Source organism: Podarcis filfolensis, assembly GCF_964270895.1.
Source record: "Podarcis filfolensis genome assembly, chromosome: 8".
Taxonomy (NCBI): domain Eukaryota; kingdom Metazoa; phylum Chordata; class Lepidosauria; order Squamata; family Lacertidae; genus Podarcis; species Podarcis filfolensis.
The window spans coordinates 34,388,060-34,409,609 of record NC_139611.1 but is presented as its reverse complement, the minus strand read 5'-3'; the positions used below and the strand labels follow the sequence as shown (position 1 = coordinate 34,409,609).

Below are 21,550 nucleotides of genomic sequence, written 5' to 3'. Positions count from 1 at the left end.
CTCCCCTGTTCTTGGATGAAATAACGACACCTGTTTTTATAACTGGCATTTAATGGTATTTCATTACCATGGTAAATCAGTTTATTTGTTGGAAATGCAACACAACAAAATGTAATAAAATTAGCAAAACTAAACATGCAGAGTTCCATCTTGTGGTGGCATTTCATGCTAGTCCTACTCAGAGTAGACCCATTGAAGTTAATGGACTAGGCTAACATAGGTTTGTTAGTTTCAGTAGGTCTACCCTAAGTAGACCCTGGCTGAAGGCAGTATGTTAAAAATAAAATAATTCTATGAACAATGGCTGGATAAAAGTGGTATTACTTCATAGTGTTCTGAAAAACCATATCACCCCTTTCTTCTTAATTTACAAAAAAAAATAATTGATTTTTTTTTCCGGCCAGGGCTTGTTCCAGGGATCCTTCTTTGTCAATTGCCAACAGGGTGAAAGAAATGTATGACATTTATTGTCAGAGAACACCGTCACAGGGAGAACCTGGTAGCTTCTCTAAAGGTAAGGCCATACATATATAAAGCAACTTCCATTGTGTTCTGACACTTCCAGTGATCCCTGTACACAGTGCAACTAGTATTTGAAAGCTGCCTGGCCTTTGAACATGTGTTCTGTCCGAAAACTGATCCATCTGGAAATAGTGCAGTATAGCTTTATAAGAACATGTTTGTAATTTCTATTTGTTTCAAGGGATTTAAAAGTAATTATTGTTGTTTGGAAGCATTCCCCTCCCCCATTATGATTCTTTTTAATGGCAGCTGACGAAATCTAGCCCCAAGTCTTGAATTTCTTTTCTTAATATGCAGAAATTGTTGGAAAACACTTTCGTCTTGCTGAGGTCCTTTATTATAAGGTATTGGAGTCTGTCATTGAGCAAGAAAAGAGAAGACTAGGAGATGCCGATTTATCTGTAAGTAAGTCAGAATAGTTCGCATAAATTTTCTTATTTCAAAAGAAGCTAATACAAAATGAAATACTTACCTACAATAATAATTATGGTAATCAGTCCATAAGCTGGCACCAATTTAGTCATTGTTTTCTGCAGGGTCTTTATGATTGCCTAACCTCGTAGTTTGTGTAAACATAATGTTAAACTAATGAAATTTCTGTTGCCTTGAGATCAAAGCAGTTTATCCTCTTCTATGCAATAGTATAACCTCTCCTCCAGAGAAATTGCTATGTGAGTTGCAGTCTCCATGACAGTGAATAAAATGGTCATTTTAAAACGCTCATATATATAAACCTTGGCAGTATTAAAAACATTTAATATTGTTGACAGGTATTGTTATCCCAGGTGTCCCAGAATAACCAACAGATGCTGGCTGCATGATAAGTCCATTGCCCAGAAGGGATCTGTCTTTATAAGTGGATGAGACCTGTGAGGTGTGCATATTCCCCAACAAAGAAATGCTGCCTTCCTAAATTGAAATTAAATGAGGAGTCTGTGTGTGCAGGAGATTCATGAACATGGGTCTTCCTGTCCTAGTGATTGGCCATAACCGTGAGGTTTAGGAACGAGTGATAGAGATGCATAACTCAGACATTTACCTTTGCCTGCTCAGTGTCAACTTCCACCTTACTGGTGCAAATTAGTTAGTGGCAAATTATATTGTGTTAGATTTTTTAAAGGACTTGCTTGAATGAAGAAATGCTTTTTGCGTTTTTATGCTGAACTGATTGAATTCTTCACTGTACAACACTTTTTCTATCCTAGGGGATTCTGGAGCATGATGTGTTTCACAGATCTCTCATGGCTTGCTGCCTTGAGATAATTATTTACTCTTACAAAGCAACTGATAGTTTCCCATTCATCGCCGATATATTTGATGTTCCTGCCTTTCACTTTTATAAGGTGAATTCTTTTTTACCATTTGCTCTGACTTCTAAAAGTCAGCAAGGAAAATGTTATAATTTACTAAGAAGTTAACACCTTTTAATTTTTAAAAATGCTATTGAATTTCATAGTAGTTTCAAAGACATAACAATGTTTGTTTGTTTAAACTTGCAATATTTGTTATAGGTGATAGAGATTCTGATTAGAGCAGAAGATGGCCTTTGCAGAGAGGTAGTGAAGCACCTTAATCACATCGAAGAGCAGATTTTAGAAAGTCTGGCATGGAAAGCGGAATCACCGTTGTGGGACAAAATCAAAGAAAATGAAAATAAAGTTCCCACATGTGAGGAGGTAAAGTATGGGGCTTATCTGCCGTGTGTGTATATACTTCTTTATTTAGTACTTGGGAATTTATTCTGCCTGTTTAACCAAAATGGGAAGGATTTAGCCCCCGTTCATCAGCTGAGAAGCAGAGGGCTGACTCCTGTTTTTGCAGTCTGTCTGAATTGAACCCCACACACCTGTCAGTCAGATTCTAAGCCCAGCCTGTGGAGAGTTACCACCAACTTAACCCTAAACCAGCTCTATCCAACCTATTACCCTATGGAAATTTCAGGCTACAACTCCCATCATCCTTGATGGTTGGCCATTCTGGCTGGGGCTGATAAGAGCTGTGGTCAGCAATCATTGCCCCTCTCCCCTACCCCATTCCTCTACTGAGGCAGCTCCTTAAAAACTGTCTGCGGTGTCTGCCAGCAGTGCTTTTTCTTGTAGTCAGTGAAGCTATTTAGGATGCATGGATTCAGGTGTTCAGCCAATTTTACATTAAAAGTGCCAGCAGCTTGGCCTCTAGGAATATAATGGGCACAACCATCCCTTGAGTCTTCATGTCCTGCTATTGGTCAGTAATGGGTCCTCCTTTCCTTTAGACATCATTTGATTGTTACTGAACATGATTGATACTGATCTCATTTTCTTTGCTCAGTGAGAGCAAGAGGGTGAGTGAAATGGGGGGAGACTATTTGCCAGCAGGCTCATCATATAGGTTTAAGCAGAAGTTCATGCAGATCCAGGTCATTGTCCCTCACTACTTTCTGCAAGAAAACACTGAACCAGGAATTTTTAAGAAAATCTAAAGATGTACATTAAGTAAAGAACTATTCCCCTCCAATGTGCCCAACTGATCTAGTTCTATTAAAATGTTATTGAAGTCTGTCACAGCAGTCCAGGATTATTACTGGAGTTTCTGGCTCCTGCATTAAGTAACTAGAAAAAAGATTAATTGTGTTTATTTAACTGGTACTGGCTGCAGTCTTGTACCACCCTCCTGTGAGTAAGTACCATTGAATTAAATGGGACTTGCTTCTGAGTAGACATGTATAGGCATGTATAGTAGACAGTAAGGCACAGATCAGATGTCATGTTTCTAGATATCTCAACCATGCTATGAGATTGTGTGCTTTCCTGTTCCTACATGTTTATTTATTTAAATAAATGTATGGTCTCTTTAAAAAAAGAAAACGGATGACATTAAAATCCCCCTTCCCAGTTTGCTTATAACTGGAATTTTCTATTATATTTGGATCCCAACTTACTATTGTTACAGCTTCCTAGGGTTTTCCAAAACTGTTGTTCAAATCTTGGGTTGTAGGCAAGGCTGGGACATCATTAGCCACAGTTTGCACTAGATTAAAACCATGATTTGGAGCAATTTTGGTAAATGGTAACTCCTGTTTTGAACATAACAGTGGAGGTTAAAATATCAACAAGAAGTAGCAGGGAGAAAAAACTCTAAAAGGCCGTAAAATGTTCTTCTAATGGCTGAACTGGACTACAGAGAGCAACATTTTTTAAGAGGTTTTGCAAGGATAAAAAATGCATGAATCTTATGTTTTTAGGTAATGCCATCTCAGTATTTTGAAAAGTCAAATGGGAACAGTGTGGCAGGTTCCCCTTTAACCCCAAGGAGACTGAATGAGATTCGTGCTGAAACTGGAACACTGGGAAAGGGTAAGATTTACTCAGTTTATCACAAGGTGCATCTTGTCTCTGTGTTTGCACATCAAGAATATTACTACTTAAACACCACCTCATATTGGACAGGGCATGATCATATTGGGAAAAAGGCCTGGGGATGATGATAATCAGCTGTGACTTATGTTGGCATATTCACAAGGAGCATTCTCTTCCATGAAATTGACATAGTAAAATAATCTGACAACCTTGCCACATTCAAAATGTACATGAGCCCTTAATCTGATGTTTTGAATGGGATTAAACTTTAAATAAGAAGGTATTGGATTACATGCAATTCTCCCCCCACTTTCTTTGTCAATCTGCAGGCCTTTCATCTTCTCCAACCACGCTTTATGAGAGATACAGCTCTCCGACAAGTAACCCCACGAGGAGAAGGCTCTTTGTTGATAATGACCCCCCTACTGAGGCCACTCGGACTCCTGTGAGGGTCTCCCAGCAGCCCGTGATCAGTACAATGTCTATTCAGAACGTCTCCACAGAAACAATACCTGTCACTCCTGTGCCTGGGCAGACTTTAGTAACTGTAGCGACCGCAACTGTGACTGCAAATAATGGACAGACAGTTACAATACCGGTACAAGGTAAGGAGGATGCATGGTCTTTGCAAGATGTAGGAAATAACCATTACGGTGGCTCCCAGTGCCATCGTTGGGGTGAGGATTGTAGTGAAGTGGGTGAATCATATAATTGAAGAGTTTGAAGGTACCCCTTCTCAGTAGGGACCCTCTTAGGAGTTCCTCCACCCTCAGAAGGGGGGGGGCAAGTGGCAGCCCACAAGAGTGCATACTCTGTGGCAACCCCTAAATAGTGGAATTCCCTCCCCACGAAAGTATGTTTGCACCTTCTGCCATATAACGAAGATGCAACTTTTAACCCTGACCTTTGACACTTGAAGTATCTATTTTTAGACCAGGGTGAGAGGGTCTGTAGGGTAGAAGTAAGAGAGTAAATAATGTCCCCCAAATTCAGACTTCCCAGTACGCAAGCTGCTTTCAGCCCCAGAAGCAAATTGGCTTCCCCCCTTTTTCTCAAATTTCAGTATGCACATTTTCATATACTCCCCTAAGTAGTAGGAACCTTTTGTTCCAAATGTTTCTGGATTTTCTCCCAGCGGTCCCTTTGCAGCATTTACTTGCTCTTCCTTTTACAGGCATTGCCAATGAAAATGGAGGAATAACTTTCTTTCCAGTCCAGGTCAACGTAAGTGGGCAGGCCCAGCCACTGCCCAGTTCCATCCAGCCTCTCAGTGCCCAGACCCTTGCTGGGACTCTCAGTACTCAACAAATGACTGGCACAGCCCTTCAGTTACAAGGCCAGTTCCAGCAGATTGCCCTTCCCGGAGAGCGACAAAAGCAGCAAATGGGCAGTAGCAGTGCTAAGTCCAGGAAGGCCGGCTCACTCGCACTCTTCTTTAGAAAGGTACATCCAGCATAGAAAATCACATGTGTCACTAGAGTGCTGACTTGGCTGGAAATCCAAGCTTTCTTTCTTAGGGTAAGAACATCCTCAGGCAGGGAGATGTGTATGATAAACTCCGACCGTTTTTTTATAAGTCTACTCTGCCTATTGTAAATAAGAGTTCAAAATCCACATTGTTCTAGCTGATTTTACTGCAACATTCCTCAGTCCTCAGTCATGTTCAGACATATTAGTTTGAACTTCATGCAATCTCTTACCTTTTATGATGGTGATTTAGAAGAGGTTGTTGTGCCTCTCACATTTATACAGAGTACCATCCCATAACTGCTTCTGATTGATTGATTGATTGATTGATTGATTGATTGAATCTGCAAAGGGCATTTTTGGCTGCCAGCCAACCAGATGTTCTCCTGGAAAAGGGATCCCTCTCTTCATCCCTCCCAACCCATTTTCCACCCCCATAGCATTCCCTGGCTTTGCATTCCTGTTAAAAGGGGGACTTCCTTGCTTGCTTTCCAGCCACCTTCTTGAAAAATAATAAAATCGGGTATATAAGCTTAAGGAATACAACTCACATACGTTAGGTTTGTGACCATAGTAAAGCATTGTTTTTATAACAGGCATCAACATTTTTTGTATCAGGTCCAATGTCCACACACTTCCAGGTTTGACATGGTTGTAATCCAAAACAGTTGTAATCCAAAGTGGTTCCAAACCAAGGTACCACTATATTAGTAGCAGTATTCTTGTTATTATCACTTTTATGTGTGTAATGGCTGTTTGCTAAACACAATAAACCAAACTGACTAACAGGGACTAACAGTCATAGCAGTTCTGAGAAGGAAATGACAACATTCAGACATTTTGCCACTTGTTTGGTAATGATTTATTGCCCCTTTCAAGGAAGATACTTCGAAAGGGTCTCTTTGAATTGACCAAGAAACTTCATCTTGAGAATTATGCATTTTCTTAACTCCATTATAAAATCCACAGTAATAGAACAAACAACAGATGGTTTCAGTCTCTGAATGTTTACAGCACCTATCCTTGATAGCATCATTGGAGGGTAAAACATTAAAACAGAACAACAAAATGTTCTCTTACACTTTGGTTTAGTTAGAAGATTTAGATATGGCATACGTTTGTTAAAAATACCAAGGTAGGACCAGTGACCTTCATGTACATAGTTCATTAACAGATATGAAACATAGAATTCTATAAACACCTAATAGAGGGTAATTCTGACAGTCTCCTCTCTGTATTAGGTATTCCACTTAGCAAGCATCCGTCTGCGGGATCTCTGTCTTAAACTGGATATTTCGGATGAGCTGAGGAAGAAAATATGGACATGTTTTGAGTTTTCGCTGGTACAGTGCTCTGAACTCATGATGGACCGGCATTTAGACCAGCTCTTAATGTGTGCCATTTATGTAATAGCAAAGGTAAAGGTTCACAAAAGGTACATTTTGAGGGGGGGTGCTAAATAACTTGAAAGAAGAGAGATCTAGTTATGGCAGTGAATCCCCCTCTTGTGTTTTAGGTTACAAAAGAAGACACATCGTTTCAGAACATCATGCGCTGCTATAGGACCCAGCCACAAGCTAAGAGCCAAGTAAGCAGGTTTTTTGTTGGTTGGTTGGTTTTAAACCAGTATGCATTAATGATCTTTTTTCCTTCTCATTTCACCATTTAAAGATTTTGCTAAATATAAATCAAATAAAACACGATAACTCAGATCCCAGTCAACTGAAGGCACTGGAAAGCTTTCCAGGTCCCTACCCCGCCTGCCCCCTAGAAAGTCCACATCAGTGTAGAACACCCACTGAATATAATGACCCTAAGTTAGTCGTGCCCATTAATTTCAATGGGTCTGACTATGTGCAGTGCATACAGAAATTGATCATTGCTCACTAGGAATGTCCCATTGGAATGAATGGTCTAGGTCCTGATTGCAGCAGTTCGTATAATTGAGCATATTTAGAGTTTTCCATAAAACAATTAACATTTATATATGAAGCCTCTGTTTATATGAGACAAGGGAGTAATCTTCTGTAATTCTTCTCTTTCGTCTACCACAACTTTGGCTTTTGGAAGGTGTATCGAAGTGTCCTGATTAAAGGCAGAAGACGAAGACATTCAGGCAACAGTGACAGCAATAACCAGCAGAATTCCCCGACTGAAAGAAATAAGGATAGAAGTAAGTGGCTGTAATATTTTTTGATGAAAGATTTGGCCCCTGCGGTTGCCCTACCCTTCTTTAGCTGAAGGAATCCTGAAAAATGATGCAGCCATATGTGCACTTGCTTGAGAACAGGCCCCATCAAGCACAGTAGGGCTTATTTCTTTGACCATGGAGAGGACTGAACTGCATGGGAATCCAGGATTGGAATACTCTAGAGCAGGGGTTCCCAACTTTTTTGGCCATGCCCCACCTAAGCATCTCTAAAATTCTGATGCCCCGTCCCCTGTGACATATAATTCTTATTATTCAAAAAGTGAATTCCTATTCATGTAGAGGAAGCCTAAAAGGCCATTCACTGTTAACTCATTCTCGAATTGCTCTCCTAAAAATCAAATTGCCCCCCTGTGGGGCGTGTGCCCCATGTTGGGAATCACGGCTCTAGAGTGTCCCAGGCTTCCTGTGAGCTCTTGAGCCGCCTGCAAGACAGTTGTTGAGCAGAAAGAGCAGCACTTAGAAATCCTGGCATTCCAACAAAGGCCATATGAAAAAGCAGCTGGATAATCTGCACCTGCTTTAAAGCATTATTGGCTGGGACTTTTTGATGATCATCCAGTAGCAAGAGGAAAATATTGATATGTATGTTTTGTTTAGCAAGTTCTTTAGAACTTGATGAAAAAACTTCCATTGTGCCTTCACAGCAAGCAGAGACTCCAGCCCAGTGATGAGATCTAGTAGCACCCTGCCAGTGCCACAGCCCAGCAGTGCTCCCCCTACTCCAACACGCTTGACTGGAGCAAACAGTGAAATTGAGGAAGAAGAGCGCGGAGACCTGATCCAGTTTTATAACAACGTCTATAGTGACCGAATTAAAGGCTTTGCCCTGAAGTACTCTTCATCCAATGGAGTAAGAAGCCTTTCCTGCTTCGTAATAAGTCTTATTAATGTCAGAAAAAACAATGTTGTACAGTCTACTTTGTGGGTCCTAGAAACAAGGGTCCATTGCTGCTTTTAAAATAGTACCATAGACAGCGGCAGTAATGCTTCTGAATACCAGTTGATGGAAACAATGGGAGGGGAAAGGGCTCTTGTGCTTAAGTCCTGCTTGTGGGTTTCCCAGAAGCATCTGCTTGGCCACTGTGAGAACAGGATGCTGGACTAGAGGGGTCACTGGCCTGATCCAGCAGGTCTTTTATTATGTTCTTACTGGTGAAGGATACGTTTTGTTTTTGTGTGTTTACCTCCAAAGGACATTTGGGGGGCGGGTAAAAAGTATATTTATACCACATCTAGATTATTCTAGTAAAAGGTCTATGTCCAGCTCTAGAAATTGCACTGCTAGTAGGATTTCTTTTTTACTCTGCATCTAGACATAATCTGTTATTCTAGGGTTGAGTCTCAAGCAGCAAAGCTTTAGCAATATTTGTGGCTTTTGAGTTAAATATTGGGAGGGGGTTAAAAAATGCATCTCTAGATGTAAAATAGTGTTGCACAAGTGTACAGAGTAACATGAAACAAGACTTCTTGAACCAAACTATCCAGAATGGTTTTAAAACTAGTTAACATGTCTTGTTCTCTATAGGTTTGTCACTTGAACATCTTTGACATTTGTATATTTGATGCATTAGATAAATGTACACTGTGGAACTCAGCATTCACTTTATGTGGTAAATGCAGGTCCTCTAATATTTCCTTAAATATTGAAATAAATATAATTGAGTTGAGTGCTGCTGAATCTATTCCAGATTGGTTATCTCAGTGTATCTATCTCAGCCTTACTGGTGCAAAAACAAAAGCATACATGCAATGACTCAAATGCATAACATCCTGGTTTCTCTGCTGTGTGGATAACTGCAGATTAATTTTGCTATCTTTGTATGACAGGCTGAAGCACCTCCCCTGTCTCCATATCCTTTTGTAAGAAGTGGCTCTCCCCGCAGAATACAGCTTTCTCAGAATCACTCGATTTACATCTCCCCTCACAAAAACGAGTTTGCACTTTCTCCACGTGAGAAAATATTCTATTACTTTAGCAGCAGCCCATCAAAGGTAAACGTTTACTATTGATCTCCAAACTCTTCCATTAGCTAACAAGTTAAAGGTTTAAACAAGCTTAATTTTAATGAACTTGCATATAATATTAATTATAATTTAGCAAAACATTTATATATACCATTTTCTTTGTAACATCGTAGCTTTTTGAGACTGGTGTTTTTTGTTATGTATGTGACACATGAATCCGATTCAGAAAATCAAAATTCCCTGTTTGACTTGAATGAGAAGTAGACAGCATTCAATTGTTCTTTGTGGTATGTTTCAGAGGCTTCAAGAGATCAACAGTATGATTAGAACTGGAGAGACGTCAACAAAAAAGCGTGGCATTGTCCTGGAGGAGGGGGCTGAATCACCCGCCAAGCGCATCTGCCCAGAAAACCACACAGCCCTCCTGAGGAGGCTACAAGATGTGGCAAATGACAGAGGTTCTCACTGACCTGGGGTTTTAGTTGTACTTTTCCATCTGTTATGTTGCCAGTAGTGACAGATCTTGCAATCCTAGTATCTTTGAAGCACTTTCCATGGAGAAATGAAGTATTTGAGCCCTTTCCAAGGATGTGCTGCTTCTAGTACCAGGTGCACTGCAACTCTTGAAGAGGCTTCAGTCTACCTTACACCAGAGGACTGCAGCGCTGTAATCCTACTGAGCTGGGAAGAAGTGGAGACTGTTTCCTCCAACAGTCTTGATGCTGGGACAGAAAAGGTCATACCCTCTCTTAACTTACGTTATGCAAGTGGCAATGGCTGCAGTTAAAACCACAGCTGTTTAAATTTATTGGCTGAAGTGACTGACAAGTCCAGTAGGAACCCCGCAGATAACTATTTTTCCTACTAAATTGAGAACATTATTTTTTTTGTGCTATTTGGTAAGCCTATCAGTGCAATGCTTGGAGTTTGTGGTATCAGGAGGGAAAGGGTAATTCAGATGGTGATGATGGGACTGATACTGTGACCTTGGCTACCTATTTCAGGAAACTGGCAGTACTGATGGCTCCAGCACACATAGCAGGCCGTAGTTAAGACTACACTGGAGCTAGACTAGAAATGGTATTTTAGGCAGTCTTTAGGAAAAATTAAGGTCATTCTTTCCTAGATGTCTTTTTCATGTGCCCTTCCAGTAATTAAGATAATAAGGGGGGCACTTTATGTATATACAACACTTTGGTTTTTAGCTGTGCAATGTTTTAAGTGAATTCCTACCAAGAGTAACTCTTAAACAGCTCTAAAGCATTCTTTCGGATTGCGGATTAGAGGTGTGGCTACTTCACAATGGCACTTTTTAAACAAAATTAAATAGCCAAACCATAATATAGAAGTTGTGCTGAATTGCCTAAATTGTATTTATTCTCAAAGTACACAGTGATAATGCTCAGCTTCTATATGAAAATTTTCTAGGGTGTGATTACATGCCTTCCCACTTCAGCAGCTGTAGGCAGTGCCTCCAACACCAGCTTTTAACATTAAATTATGCCTTTTGCAGAAATGGCATACCATTACGTGGCAACAACGCAGGGAAGTCCACTGCACTGCTATATTAGACTGTTTTTACAAATTAGCACTTTTAAGAAGAAAATGGTGACATGGACTTGCCAGCAATCACTCTGCACAAGGCAAAGCAGCTGAAATTTGTCATGAGTGAAACAAGCAAAAGGAGGCAGTGAAAAACTGTGCACAACGGGCCATCAAATGGGTGAGTTTTAGAGTAGTGAGATTACTCTTTTGATAACTGCCAGTGTTTCTGAACAGTGGCCATATTGTGTTTTAATGGTAGTGTACAAATGTTTGCAGCAAATCTACAGCAGTTTCAACCCTTTCTAAGATAAAATCAAAACTGTTTAAGCCTGCAGCGTTTTACTTCTGTTTTGTTAGGTGACCAGCTAACACATACATATACACTAGTAGTTTCTAGAACTTCCACCAGCATTTATCTTAGGATATTGATTTATTGCTAGGCCTATGCCCTTTAGGGATATATTTTAAAAATCACTGCTGCAAAAACAAACTTACCTTTTTCTTTAAGTAGACCAGTAATCTGTCACCAATGAACTACTGTCTCAGGACCCAACAGGTATGAACCTCAGTATACAACACATTTGCATGCTTGGTCGTGCTAGAAGCCAAGCCTGCCACATAGCACAGGAGTCTTGGGACAAGCTATGTTTAGTAACCATAGTGATTAAATTTTAAGGAGGCCTTTCTGTTTAATTCTGAAGTTGATGAACTGAAATGTTTCCAAGGAACAAGAGTGACAAGACACATTTTACCATGATTGGTCTTTTATTTTAAGATGCCACTATTAACACATTAGTCATGTCAATCTCCAACCCAGCTCTCCTTACAGATTTTATTAAATCAACAAATGTGCACAATGAAGAGCACAGATTTTTCTTCTAGTGGTAAAAAGCTCAATGCTCTACAGTCCTGACTAATGTGCAAATTAAGGCTGCCTCTAACATTACTTTAACACATCTTAAGGCCACTGGTATAAGATGCCTGCAAACCGCATGAAGAAAAGGGTTATACATATATTTTCTTGAAAATCCTTTGAGATTTGCTAGTTGCATCCATTTAACTTTTCTACTATATGATGCTTACAGGCAATTGGGTTGTAGGTCTAAAGATTGTTGAACAAGTTATGTTATAAGCAGCCTGTAGTGACAATATCTATTTGGGGGAGGAAGGAAAATTAGATACACATCATACATGCCAATCTCAGCCTCGCTGCCCCTAAAAGGGCTAGAAGGAATCAGAACCAACTATTTACAAATTCCATATCCTAATGTATTTACAATAGAAACCAATGCATTTAAAAGTTTTAAATATAGTATTTTACTCTGCTATATTAGTTTATGTAAACACAGATTACCTCTGGAAAGTATTTTTCCCACCTGCTCTTTACATTTTAAAAAAACCTACCCCTGGAAGGAAAATTTTAAAAGCTTTTAAAAGTAACCCAATGAAGAGCCTCAGATATTAGACCCCGGAGGCTTTCGTTACCCACCAGGGTGGACTTCACTAACTGGAGTCCAGCCTTGTTAAGAGCGACTTCCAACCTGCAGTTAAAACATATGTAAAATATGAAGAGTCTGAGCAATCCCATTGAGCAGATTTACTTGAGTCATTGCTACCATTAACTCTTTACTAATCCAAGTCAAGAAGGAAAGCCACTGCTTTGCTGTTTGGCTCTCCATTACATTCCCTCTTCCTGCAGAAAGTGTTGAGTGCTTCGTCATTCACAGGAACTAAGTAGGTAGAGTCTTTTCCTCTTTGCTGAAAGGCTGAACCGAGCCAGGCTTCACCCATGACAGGCCAGACACCTGCATGCTTTTGCACTGTTGATCCTCTGCCTTCTTCTAGGAAGATGAAAGAGTGCCATTAAGATGAACTCAGTACTCTCAATTCAACATGAATGCCATTGTTTTGCAAGGGCTGCTTCACATCAGCCATACTTGAAAAGAAAACCCCCACACACAACTGTACATGCACAATTCTGTTTCCTCATGCACCATGTTGCTGATTCTAAAAAAGATCTTGAGGGTGGGTTGGTTCAAAGGGGGCAGGGAGGGAGGGAGGCATAATTCGGCAAGAATCCCCATTCCCAGCATGTTGGCTTTGCCATGGGAATATGCCCAACCTGGCTGGCTTAGGCGAGTTCAGGATGTGCCTTCCTACAAAAGCAACAGGCAGGTAAGTCTCTAAAAAGAGAGACCCTTTCCCTCCTAGGCAAACCACACATCTTGGAGGAAGATTTTGCAAGATGAAAAATATTAAGGCTTTGACTTAAAAGTAGCAGCAGTCTGCAAACTTCCTTTGCTGCCACTGGATCAGCGGAGACTGAGCTCCACCTTCTCTCAAGTACATGTGAGCCACAGAGGAAACAGCGGCAAACTGCTTCAATAGTTATTTCTCCCCCCCACCCCCCCGTTTTGATGGTATGTTATTTTCACTGAATAGAGTTGGACATTGTCCAGGCCTATCACTGACCCTCCTTTGAAGCTCCTCAATCAGCTTCAGAGCAAGAAAAATGATTTTAAATAAAGTAAAAATGTAGAAGTGTGACAAACTCCCTACATATTTCACATATCAAAAAAATCCACATGCACCTCAAACACTGCCAGGAAGAGGGCAGTCTGGGCTCTTACCTGAACATGGTCTGATTATAATATGTGCATCCACCAGTCTGAATGGGTAAGTGAGTAGGGTCCAGCCTTTGAGGGTGGAAGCAGCTCTGCTGAGGGCTTTGGGAAATAAGACCTTCCCAGCCCCAGAGAGAATTCCAGAACTCTAAAGACATACATGTAACCCTAGCAATGATAAACATGAATGTTAATAACTTGACTGGTGGATGAGCCTATTTAAGAAGATGGGGTGGTGGCAGTATGGAGAGAAACTTTAGTCCAGATAAACTTCTGAATTCTAACCAGCAGAAGGGCTTCTAGGTGCAGAAGGTAGCAGAAAATGTGGTTTTTTAAAAACCCAGCATAGTACCCTTAACCAGGGTTATTTTTCTAGAAAAAGAGGTGCCGAAGTCACCATGAAAACCTCCCTTGTTCTCTTGAAATTGCGCCCACCTGAGGGGGGCTGGAACTGAGCTTTGGTGGGTTCTGACTGAAAAAAAGCCCTGCCTTTATCACAATAAACTTTGACATGCTAACTTGCTACTTTAAGGAGGATGTTTGTTTTTAAAAAGCTTGTTGATTTCTTCCTCCTTCAGTCACTTCTACCTTACCCTATGAGATTAGCCAGCTAAGTACCGATCCCAGGAGTTACGGGGCCCTTGAGCAAGATGCTCCTCGAGACTCCTTCCTTCCTCACCACTTCTGTTGCCACTTGCCTCTCTAAATCACCACCATATCCAAGAGAGATGAAACAGTAAAGGCTTGTGGAGCTTACTGCACTCTTCCCCTAACCGCTTGATCACACAGAAGGAGCATGTGAAAAAGCCAGCAACAGCAAAGAGAACCAATAGGACAAGAAGACTAGGAGCTGGCAGGGGGCCTCTTTGAGGAAAATGCCAAACACCAACAGTGAGCCAAGCCACCCTGAAGAAAGTCCTCTGGGCAAAGGAGGCATGTGGGAGGATTAAGCTCATTCTGGAGGAAAACTCAAAACATGTCTAAAATGTTGCCACCCCCCAGCCTGCCAGCTAAACACAATTACCACTTCCCTCCCAAGTGCAGGATGTACTTCCAGCACAACCGGATTTACAAGACACAACTAACTCTTTAGGACTAATACTGCCAACGTACGTCTGAGATGAGGTTTTATAGAAACATTTCATTTGCATAGAACTTTTATCAGTTGTGCTTCATAGCAAATCAATGTCTTGTTTTCAAATCCAACTACTTGGAGCAAGCTCAATCCCTCTTACGTACCTTCTGGGTCAACATCTTCTCTCTAGCTTCATCATGTATAGCTGGATTCCAGGGTGAAAAACTGTTAACACATAAGAACATAAGCCTGTAACTGGTCTCCAAAATTTAAATAAAATGTCTCCATAGTGTGACATGCAATAAGTCTGAAAGTAGTACAAATGAAAATGGCCACTTTTCCAAGTATATCTATGGGACACCACAAGTATTTGTGCTTGCTTACACACTTTGAACAACAAAATTGGCAAAGTAATTATTGACTCTACAGTAGCTTTCCCAGCCTGCTGCCCTCTAGACATTTTGGACTACAACTCCCATACTTCCTGACCACTGACTATGCTGGCTGGGGATGATAGTAGTAGTATTCGTCTAACACCATCTAGGAGGGTACCAGGTTGAGGAATGCTGCTGTACAGATAATCTCGGTAAATTTACTTCAGCTACAAAATGTATTCTATTTATGCTAAGAGGATTAACTTAAAACAGTGTTTGAGGGTTGGGCTGCTGTGACGGTGAAGTCATCCCAGCTGAAAGGTGAAGGGAAAGAGAGAACACAATTTGCAAGCAAGCACAACAAAAGAGTCTGGAATGCATTGCAGGCCCAGCAGCATTGGAGCCAGTGGCAAGGTGAAAGCACATGCAGCCATACAACAGAAGAGGGCAACATGTTGGAATAAAATAAGGTCTTAATTTTATTGATTACAGACGTTGGGCGGTTTGATGTAGGCATTAGGTACATCTCCCAAGATCAACCAGTCTGTCTGCTGGTTGATGGTAAAATGGTGTTGACCAAGGTTAAGGGTAACCCTACAACGTGCATCGTATCCAGGCAACCTGCCAATATCACCAATGGACTATGGCCCATCCAATCCTGAGTGGAATATCTGGACATAAAACGACTCGCCATGCTCCTTTAGGAGGATACCCATGACGGCAGAGCAGGGAGACTCCCTACCCCCTGACTACTTGGACTAAGGATCCAATCAAATGCCTCTTCCACCAAGACGTTGTGACAATTGCTATGAGGTAGGCAAAACTCGTAGACAGTCCCAATTGCTCTGCAATGAACATTCATCCCTGGCCCCAAATACATTGACCAATGTAATCCATAGCAAAGTCCAGGAAGGGTATGCCTCCTAAAATTCAGGCAAATCTTACTCCCTGAAAAGGAGGGAGGGGAATCCAGTGCCGACTACTACCTGGGCTCCGGCACAGTCAGATTTATATGCCCAGGGAGTAGGTAGGAAGGAAAAAGTTCCCTCTTGGCTCTGCTCCCAAGCCCTACCCCCTCATAATGCCTGTGATTGGGAATTGGCGCAGCAAGAGGAGGTGGAAGTGCCTTTTCCTGCCATGCCAAAGCCAAAGGAGGATGGGGACATCTTGCTGGGGCCACAGCAGAGTTGCAACAGCCTCTCCCAGTGAGGCATGGCAGGAACAAGTATTTGTTGCTTACGTGTTGCAGAAGTCAACAGGAGCACATTAACTTTCATTTTTTTGATGCACAAGTACCTTAAAAACTTTAGTTGCAGAGGTGTATTGATCTTAAGACTTTATGCTGTTCTGAGAATGCTGTTCTGATAATTGTACAACTGTAGTACAATTTCCTACCTAATTGCATAGGGATCCTCTATTTTTGGTGGATCAAATAAGTGACTGCTGCATAATTTCACACTGTCAACCACCTTACTCTTGAAAAGTTGAATATCCTTGTCATATCTAAGAGAGAGACCAAGACAAAAAAGAAGGAGACACATTAGATGAAATCAGAACAGTCTATCAATGCATGAAGAACAGAGATTTGTAATCTCCCTTTATCCACAGAGGACAACAGTGCCTTATTTTTACAGAAAGCTTTAATATCAAGAGTTGGACTAGCCACAATGCCAAGGCTAAGTCAAGAGAAAGGCCCACACAAAATGCCATTTCCACCCAACTGGCATAATTAGGCTAAACTGTGAGCCTCCTATTCTGCAGCAAGCCTTCTCCAACCTGGTGCCCTCCAAATGTTTTGAACTATAACATTTATAATCTCCAGCTCTTATTTGTAGTCCAAGCTATCTGCAGGCACTAGGTTGAGGAAAGCTGCCACAGCCAATGCAAAATAGAGAAAGGCCACATACCTACAACCTCCCAGCTATCAACTATCAGGAAAGCACAAAGCTCCTTGCCCAAATGCATGATGTTAGTTACAGGGCAGGACACATTACATCACAAGTGCGGAGGAAGAATAAATTGCCATGTACCCACACCACACTAAAACGTATCTTCCTATCCAGGTTGGCCCCTCACATGTGTGCCTAAATGTCAGAAGCCAATTCAAGGAACTTGCAGCTAAAAAACAATTCTGGAACTGATGCATATAGGAAAATCCATGACATTTGGTAATATGCATGTACTTGTGAGAAAACCTGGAGAAGTTCTAGAAAGTTCAACCCTGATAGTAACTCACAGCACAGCAGCCTCAGGATTCAAAGGAATGGTTGTGTCAATCTTGTAGAAGACCCTTCGAGCGTACATCAGTATTTGCCATATGTGATTATGGTTTCGCCTTTAGGAGAAGCACAAGAAAGCCACAGCAGCACCTTTAGTGAAGCACCCAGACATAACTTCTGTTCAATATTTGCATTCTAGAGCATCACACTAACCTCCACTTGGCAAATGCTCTTTTCACATCCAGTTCACCTGAGATGGGATCTACTAGCGGATGGAAGATGGGCAGATCAAAAACCAAGCGCTGAAAGACAAAGGAGACTTTAAAACCAAGCTGATAACCAACCTTACAGATTAGCCGGTGGTCTATTAACCCCTTTGCATGCAGAACTAACCTTCTGCATTAAAAATGCCTCCCTCTTTGGTTAGTGGAGAGATTGTTATGTAGCTCAGCCAACTAACTAGTTACAAACCTAGAACAATATTCTATAACATTTTGATAACATGCAGCATGAAAGGGTGCCTATTATATGCCACCTTTCAAGGTAAAGCCTTCCCAAGGCAGCTTAAAAAGTATACCTGAAGGAGTATACCCCAATCGTTCACTGAGGGGTTCCTCCAAGGGTCTTCTGCTGGTTCCCTCACTGCAAGAAGCAAGGTTACAGGGAACCAGGCAGAGGGCCTTCTTGGTGGTGGCGCCCTCCCTGTGGAACACCCTCCCTGCAGATGTCAGGGAAATAAACAACTATAGTGGTACCTTGGGTTACGAACTTAATTCGTTCCGGAGGTATGTTCTTAACCCGAAACCGTTCTTAACCTAAGGTACCACTTTAGCTAATGGGGCTTCTCACTGCCACATGATTTCTGTTCTCATCCTGAGGTAAAGTTCTTAACCCGAGGTACTACTTCTGGGTTAGCGGAGTCTGTAACCCGAAGTGTTTGTAGTCCGAGTGTTTGTAACCCAAGGTACCACCATATCTGACTTAGAAGACATCTGAAGGCAGCCCTGTATCGGGAAGTTTTTAATGTTTGATATTTTCGTATGTTCTTATATATGATGTGAGCCACCCCGAGTGGCTGGGGAAATCCAGCCAAATGGGCAGGGTATGAATAATAAAATTATTATTATTAAAAAGAAAAAAAAAGCTACATATACACAGCAGGGGAAATGTTGAGTGGAGCTGTAGCCAAGCACAATGCAGGAGATATTTCTACATGTAAATTGTGGAGTTAACCAGGGCTATTGACTGTTTGGCTCCGAAGCGCCCTCTCCGATTGCATGGAGCCCGGACAGCCCCGTGGTTTTCCACGGATCTGAGGGCAATGAAACAATCGTTGAGACGGCTAGAGCGCCGGTGGCGGATAACTCATTCCGAATCTGACCGGACACAGGTTAGAGCTCAACGTCGAGCCTACCAAGTGGCGATAGCGACGGCGAAGAAGAAATTCTTCGCCGCCTCTATTGCATCTGCAGAAAACAGCAGCAGGAGACTTTTTCAGGTGGTTCACAATTTAGCGGAACCACCTGCAACATCGGGGCCCAGTACGGGCCACATGTTCTCCTGCAATGATTTTGCAAAGTTTTTTGCAGATAAAATCGCTCAGATTCGGGAAGAAGTAGACTCCACCGTGGGAGCAGGGCCAGGGCGGGAGAGTGCTAGAGTTCTGTCTAGTCAAGTTGAGTGGGATCAATTCCAATCTGTTACCTCCAAGGATGTGGACAGGCTGCTTGGACGAGTGAAACCAACCACCTGTCTCCTGGATCCTTGCCCATCCTGGCTTATAAAAGCTAGCCGGGAAGGACTGGGCGATGGGCTTCGTGGGGTGGTGAATGCTTCCCTCCGTGAGGGAGCCTTCCCAGACCCGCTGAAAGAGGCGGTTATTAAACCGCTTCTTAAAAAACCATCTTTAGATGCGGCCACGATGGCCAACTATCGCCCAGTCTCAAATCTTCCATTCTTGGGCAAGGTGATTGAGCGAGCGGTTCCCGAACAACTCCAGGCACGCCTGGAAGAAGCAGACCATTTGGATCCCTTCCAGTCGGGATTCAGGCCTCATCATGGGACTGAAACTGCCTTGGTCGCACTGGTTGATGATCTCCGGCGGGCTAGGGACAAAGGTGAGAGCTGTTTCCTAGTTCTGCTGGATCTCTCAGCGGCGTTTGATACCATCGACCATAACATCCTTCTGGACCGTCTTCAGGGGCTGGGAGCTGGAGGCACTGTCATACAGTGGTTCCGCTCCTTCCTCCTGGGCCGTGTTCAGAAAGTGGTGGTGAGGGATGAGTGTTCAGACCCCTGGGCTCTCACTTGTGGGGTGCCTCAGGGTTCTGTCCTCTCCCCCATGCTTTTTAACATTTACATGCAGCCGCTGGGAGAGATCATCAGGAGGTTTGGGCTGGGTGTTCATCAGTATGCGGATGATACCCAGCTCTACCTCTCTTTTAAATCAGAACCAGTGAGGGCGGTGAAGGTCCTGTGTGAGTGTCTGGAAGCGGTTGGAGGATGGATGGCGGCTAACGGATTGAGGTTGAATCCTGACAAGACAGAAGTACTGTTTTTGGGGGACAGGAGGCGGGCAGGTGTGGAGGATTCCCTGGTCCTGAATGGGGTAACTGTGCCCCTGAAGGACCAGGTGCGCAGCCTGGGAGTCATTTTGGACTCACAGCTGTCCATGGAGGCACAGGTTAAATCTGTGTCCAGGGCAGCTGTTTACCAGCTCCATCTGGTACGTAGGCTGAGACCCTATCTGCCTGCGGACTGTCTCGCCAGAGTGGTGCATGCTCTGGTTATCTCCCGCTTGGACTACTGCAATGCACTCTACGTGGGGCTACCTTTGAAGGTGACTCGGAAACTACAACTAATCCAGAATGCGGCAGCTAGACTGGTCGCTGGGGGCGGCCGCCGAGACCATATAACACCGGTCTTGAAAGACCTACATTGGCTCCCAGTACGTTTCCGAGTACAATTCAAAGTGTTGGTGCTGACCTTTAAAGCCCTAAACGGCCTCGGTCCAGTATACCTGAAGGAGCGTCTCCACCCCCATCATTCTGCCCGGACGCTGAGGTCCAGCGCCGAGGGCCTTCTGGCGGTTCCCTCATTGCGAGAAGCAAAGCTACAGGGAACCAGGCAGAGGGCCTTCTTGGTAGTGGCGCCCGCCCTGTGGAACGCCCTTCCAGCAGATGTCAAAGCGATAAACAACTACCTGACATTCAGAAGACATCTTAAGGCAGCCCTGTTCAGGGAAGTTTTTAACGTGTGATATTTTACTGTATTTTTGGTTTTTATGGAAGCCGCCCAGAGTGGCTGGGGAGGCCCAGCCAGATGGGCGGGGTATAAATAATATATTATTATTATTATGTAACTAAATTCTGCAGTGGTTCCACAACTGCTTTTGATGGCTTCAGCAAATGTGGTAGGTAGCTAGAGAAAAGACAGCTCTGGGCTGGCACTGTAAACGACATGGGTGAGCAGGGAGCAGAGGTGTACCTTCAGAGAATGCAAGCCCTCAAAAGGCACAATTCTCCATGAGCACACTGAATTCCAGGTAGCTAAAGAGCCTGCTTTGGCTGCACCTTCTCTCCCCCTCCCCAGTCCCCTGACAAAGCGATCAATCATCTGTCCTATGTGAATGAGCCTGTAATGCTTTACTAAACTAGTTTAATGTTTTGTGTTAAGGTATCACAAGAGGATTTGTATCCTGAAAGATGGGATATAAAGGACTAAAATAAATGACTATTGCATTGCATTTCCTGGGAAACCAGAACTAATTCTAGTTTGTACATCACTTTTCAGCTACAATTTGTTCTCAATGCAGCTTACAATTATATCCATAGAAAGGGGCAATACAATTAGGAATTGGAGAGGCATGCAACTGCATGGTAGTTGGTCAAAAAACTTTATATTTTAATTTATTGTGGATACCATTTGGGGTCACTCACCTAATCTAAAAGCATTTGCAATAGGCTAAAATGTGCTGCTGATGGATCATAGGGATGTGGATTGGCTTAGTGGAGGGGTGTGGGGAGCAAGTAACTGAGAATCAGGCTTCTTTTTGTTCAGGGAAGCCCAGAACACTTAATTCATCTTCTTCATCATCATCATCATCAACTTTCAGAACACTTAATTACAGAACCAAGTGGCGGAAGAGCACAGAGCAACTCAGAAACAGACCGCAATTTTTTTTTAATGCATTAATGCAGTGACACAGTT

General features: G+C 42.5%; 2 protein-coding genes across 21 annotated transcripts in view; one reads left to right on the top strand and one right to left on the bottom strand.

The window, feature by feature from the left end:
• RBL2 (RB transcriptional corepressor like 2) overlaps nt 1-11,376 on the top strand; it is a 29,713-nt gene extending 18,337 nt beyond the window's left edge. Inside the window, exons 10-22 of the mRNA XM_083625997.1 lie at nt 405-514; nt 820-923; nt 1,728-1,865; nt 2,034-2,198; nt 3,746-3,857; nt 4,190-4,465; nt 5,035-5,303; nt 6,569-6,745; nt 6,844-6,915; nt 7,398-7,500; nt 8,184-8,389; nt 9,367-9,531; nt 9,803-11,376. Of these exons, the coding sequence (XP_083482123.1) occupies nt 405-514; nt 820-923; nt 1,728-1,865; nt 2,034-2,198; nt 3,746-3,857; nt 4,190-4,465; nt 5,035-5,303; nt 6,569-6,745; nt 6,844-6,915; nt 7,398-7,500; nt 8,184-8,389; nt 9,367-9,531; nt 9,803-9,973 (2,068 nt within the window). The 3' untranslated portion in view covers nt 9,974-11,376. The remainder of the gene's footprint in view (nt 1-404; nt 515-819; nt 924-1,727; nt 1,866-2,033; nt 2,199-3,745; nt 3,858-4,189; nt 4,466-5,034; nt 5,304-6,568; nt 6,746-6,843; nt 6,916-7,397; nt 7,501-8,183; nt 8,390-9,366; nt 9,532-9,802) is intronic.
• A 419-nt stretch (nt 11,377-11,795) lies between these two features.
• AKTIP (AKT interacting protein) overlaps nt 11,796-21,550 on the bottom strand; it is a 22,898-nt gene continuing 13,143 nt past the window's right edge. For 4 of the 20 annotated variants that reach the window (XR_014551227.1, XR_014551232.1, XR_014551233.1 and 1 more), the window contains 6 exons: nt 17,555-17,643; nt 17,359-17,457; nt 16,518-16,625; nt 14,913-14,973; nt 12,133-12,887; nt 11,796-12,091 (listed from right to left, as the gene is read on the bottom strand). Coding sequence is in view for 10 of the 20 variants with exons in the window: in XM_083626111.1 (XP_083482237.1) it covers nt 13,695-13,841; nt 14,913-14,973; nt 16,518-16,625; nt 17,359-17,457; nt 17,555-17,643 (504 nt within the window). In the remaining 10 variants the exon portion in view is untranslated. Of the gene's footprint in view, nt 12,891-13,679; nt 13,842-14,912; nt 14,974-16,517; nt 16,626-17,358; nt 17,458-17,554; nt 17,644-21,550 lie in introns of all 20 variants that reach the window. The other 16 variants (XM_083626111.1, XM_083626104.1, XM_083626110.1 and 13 more) reach the window with 7 other exon arrangements.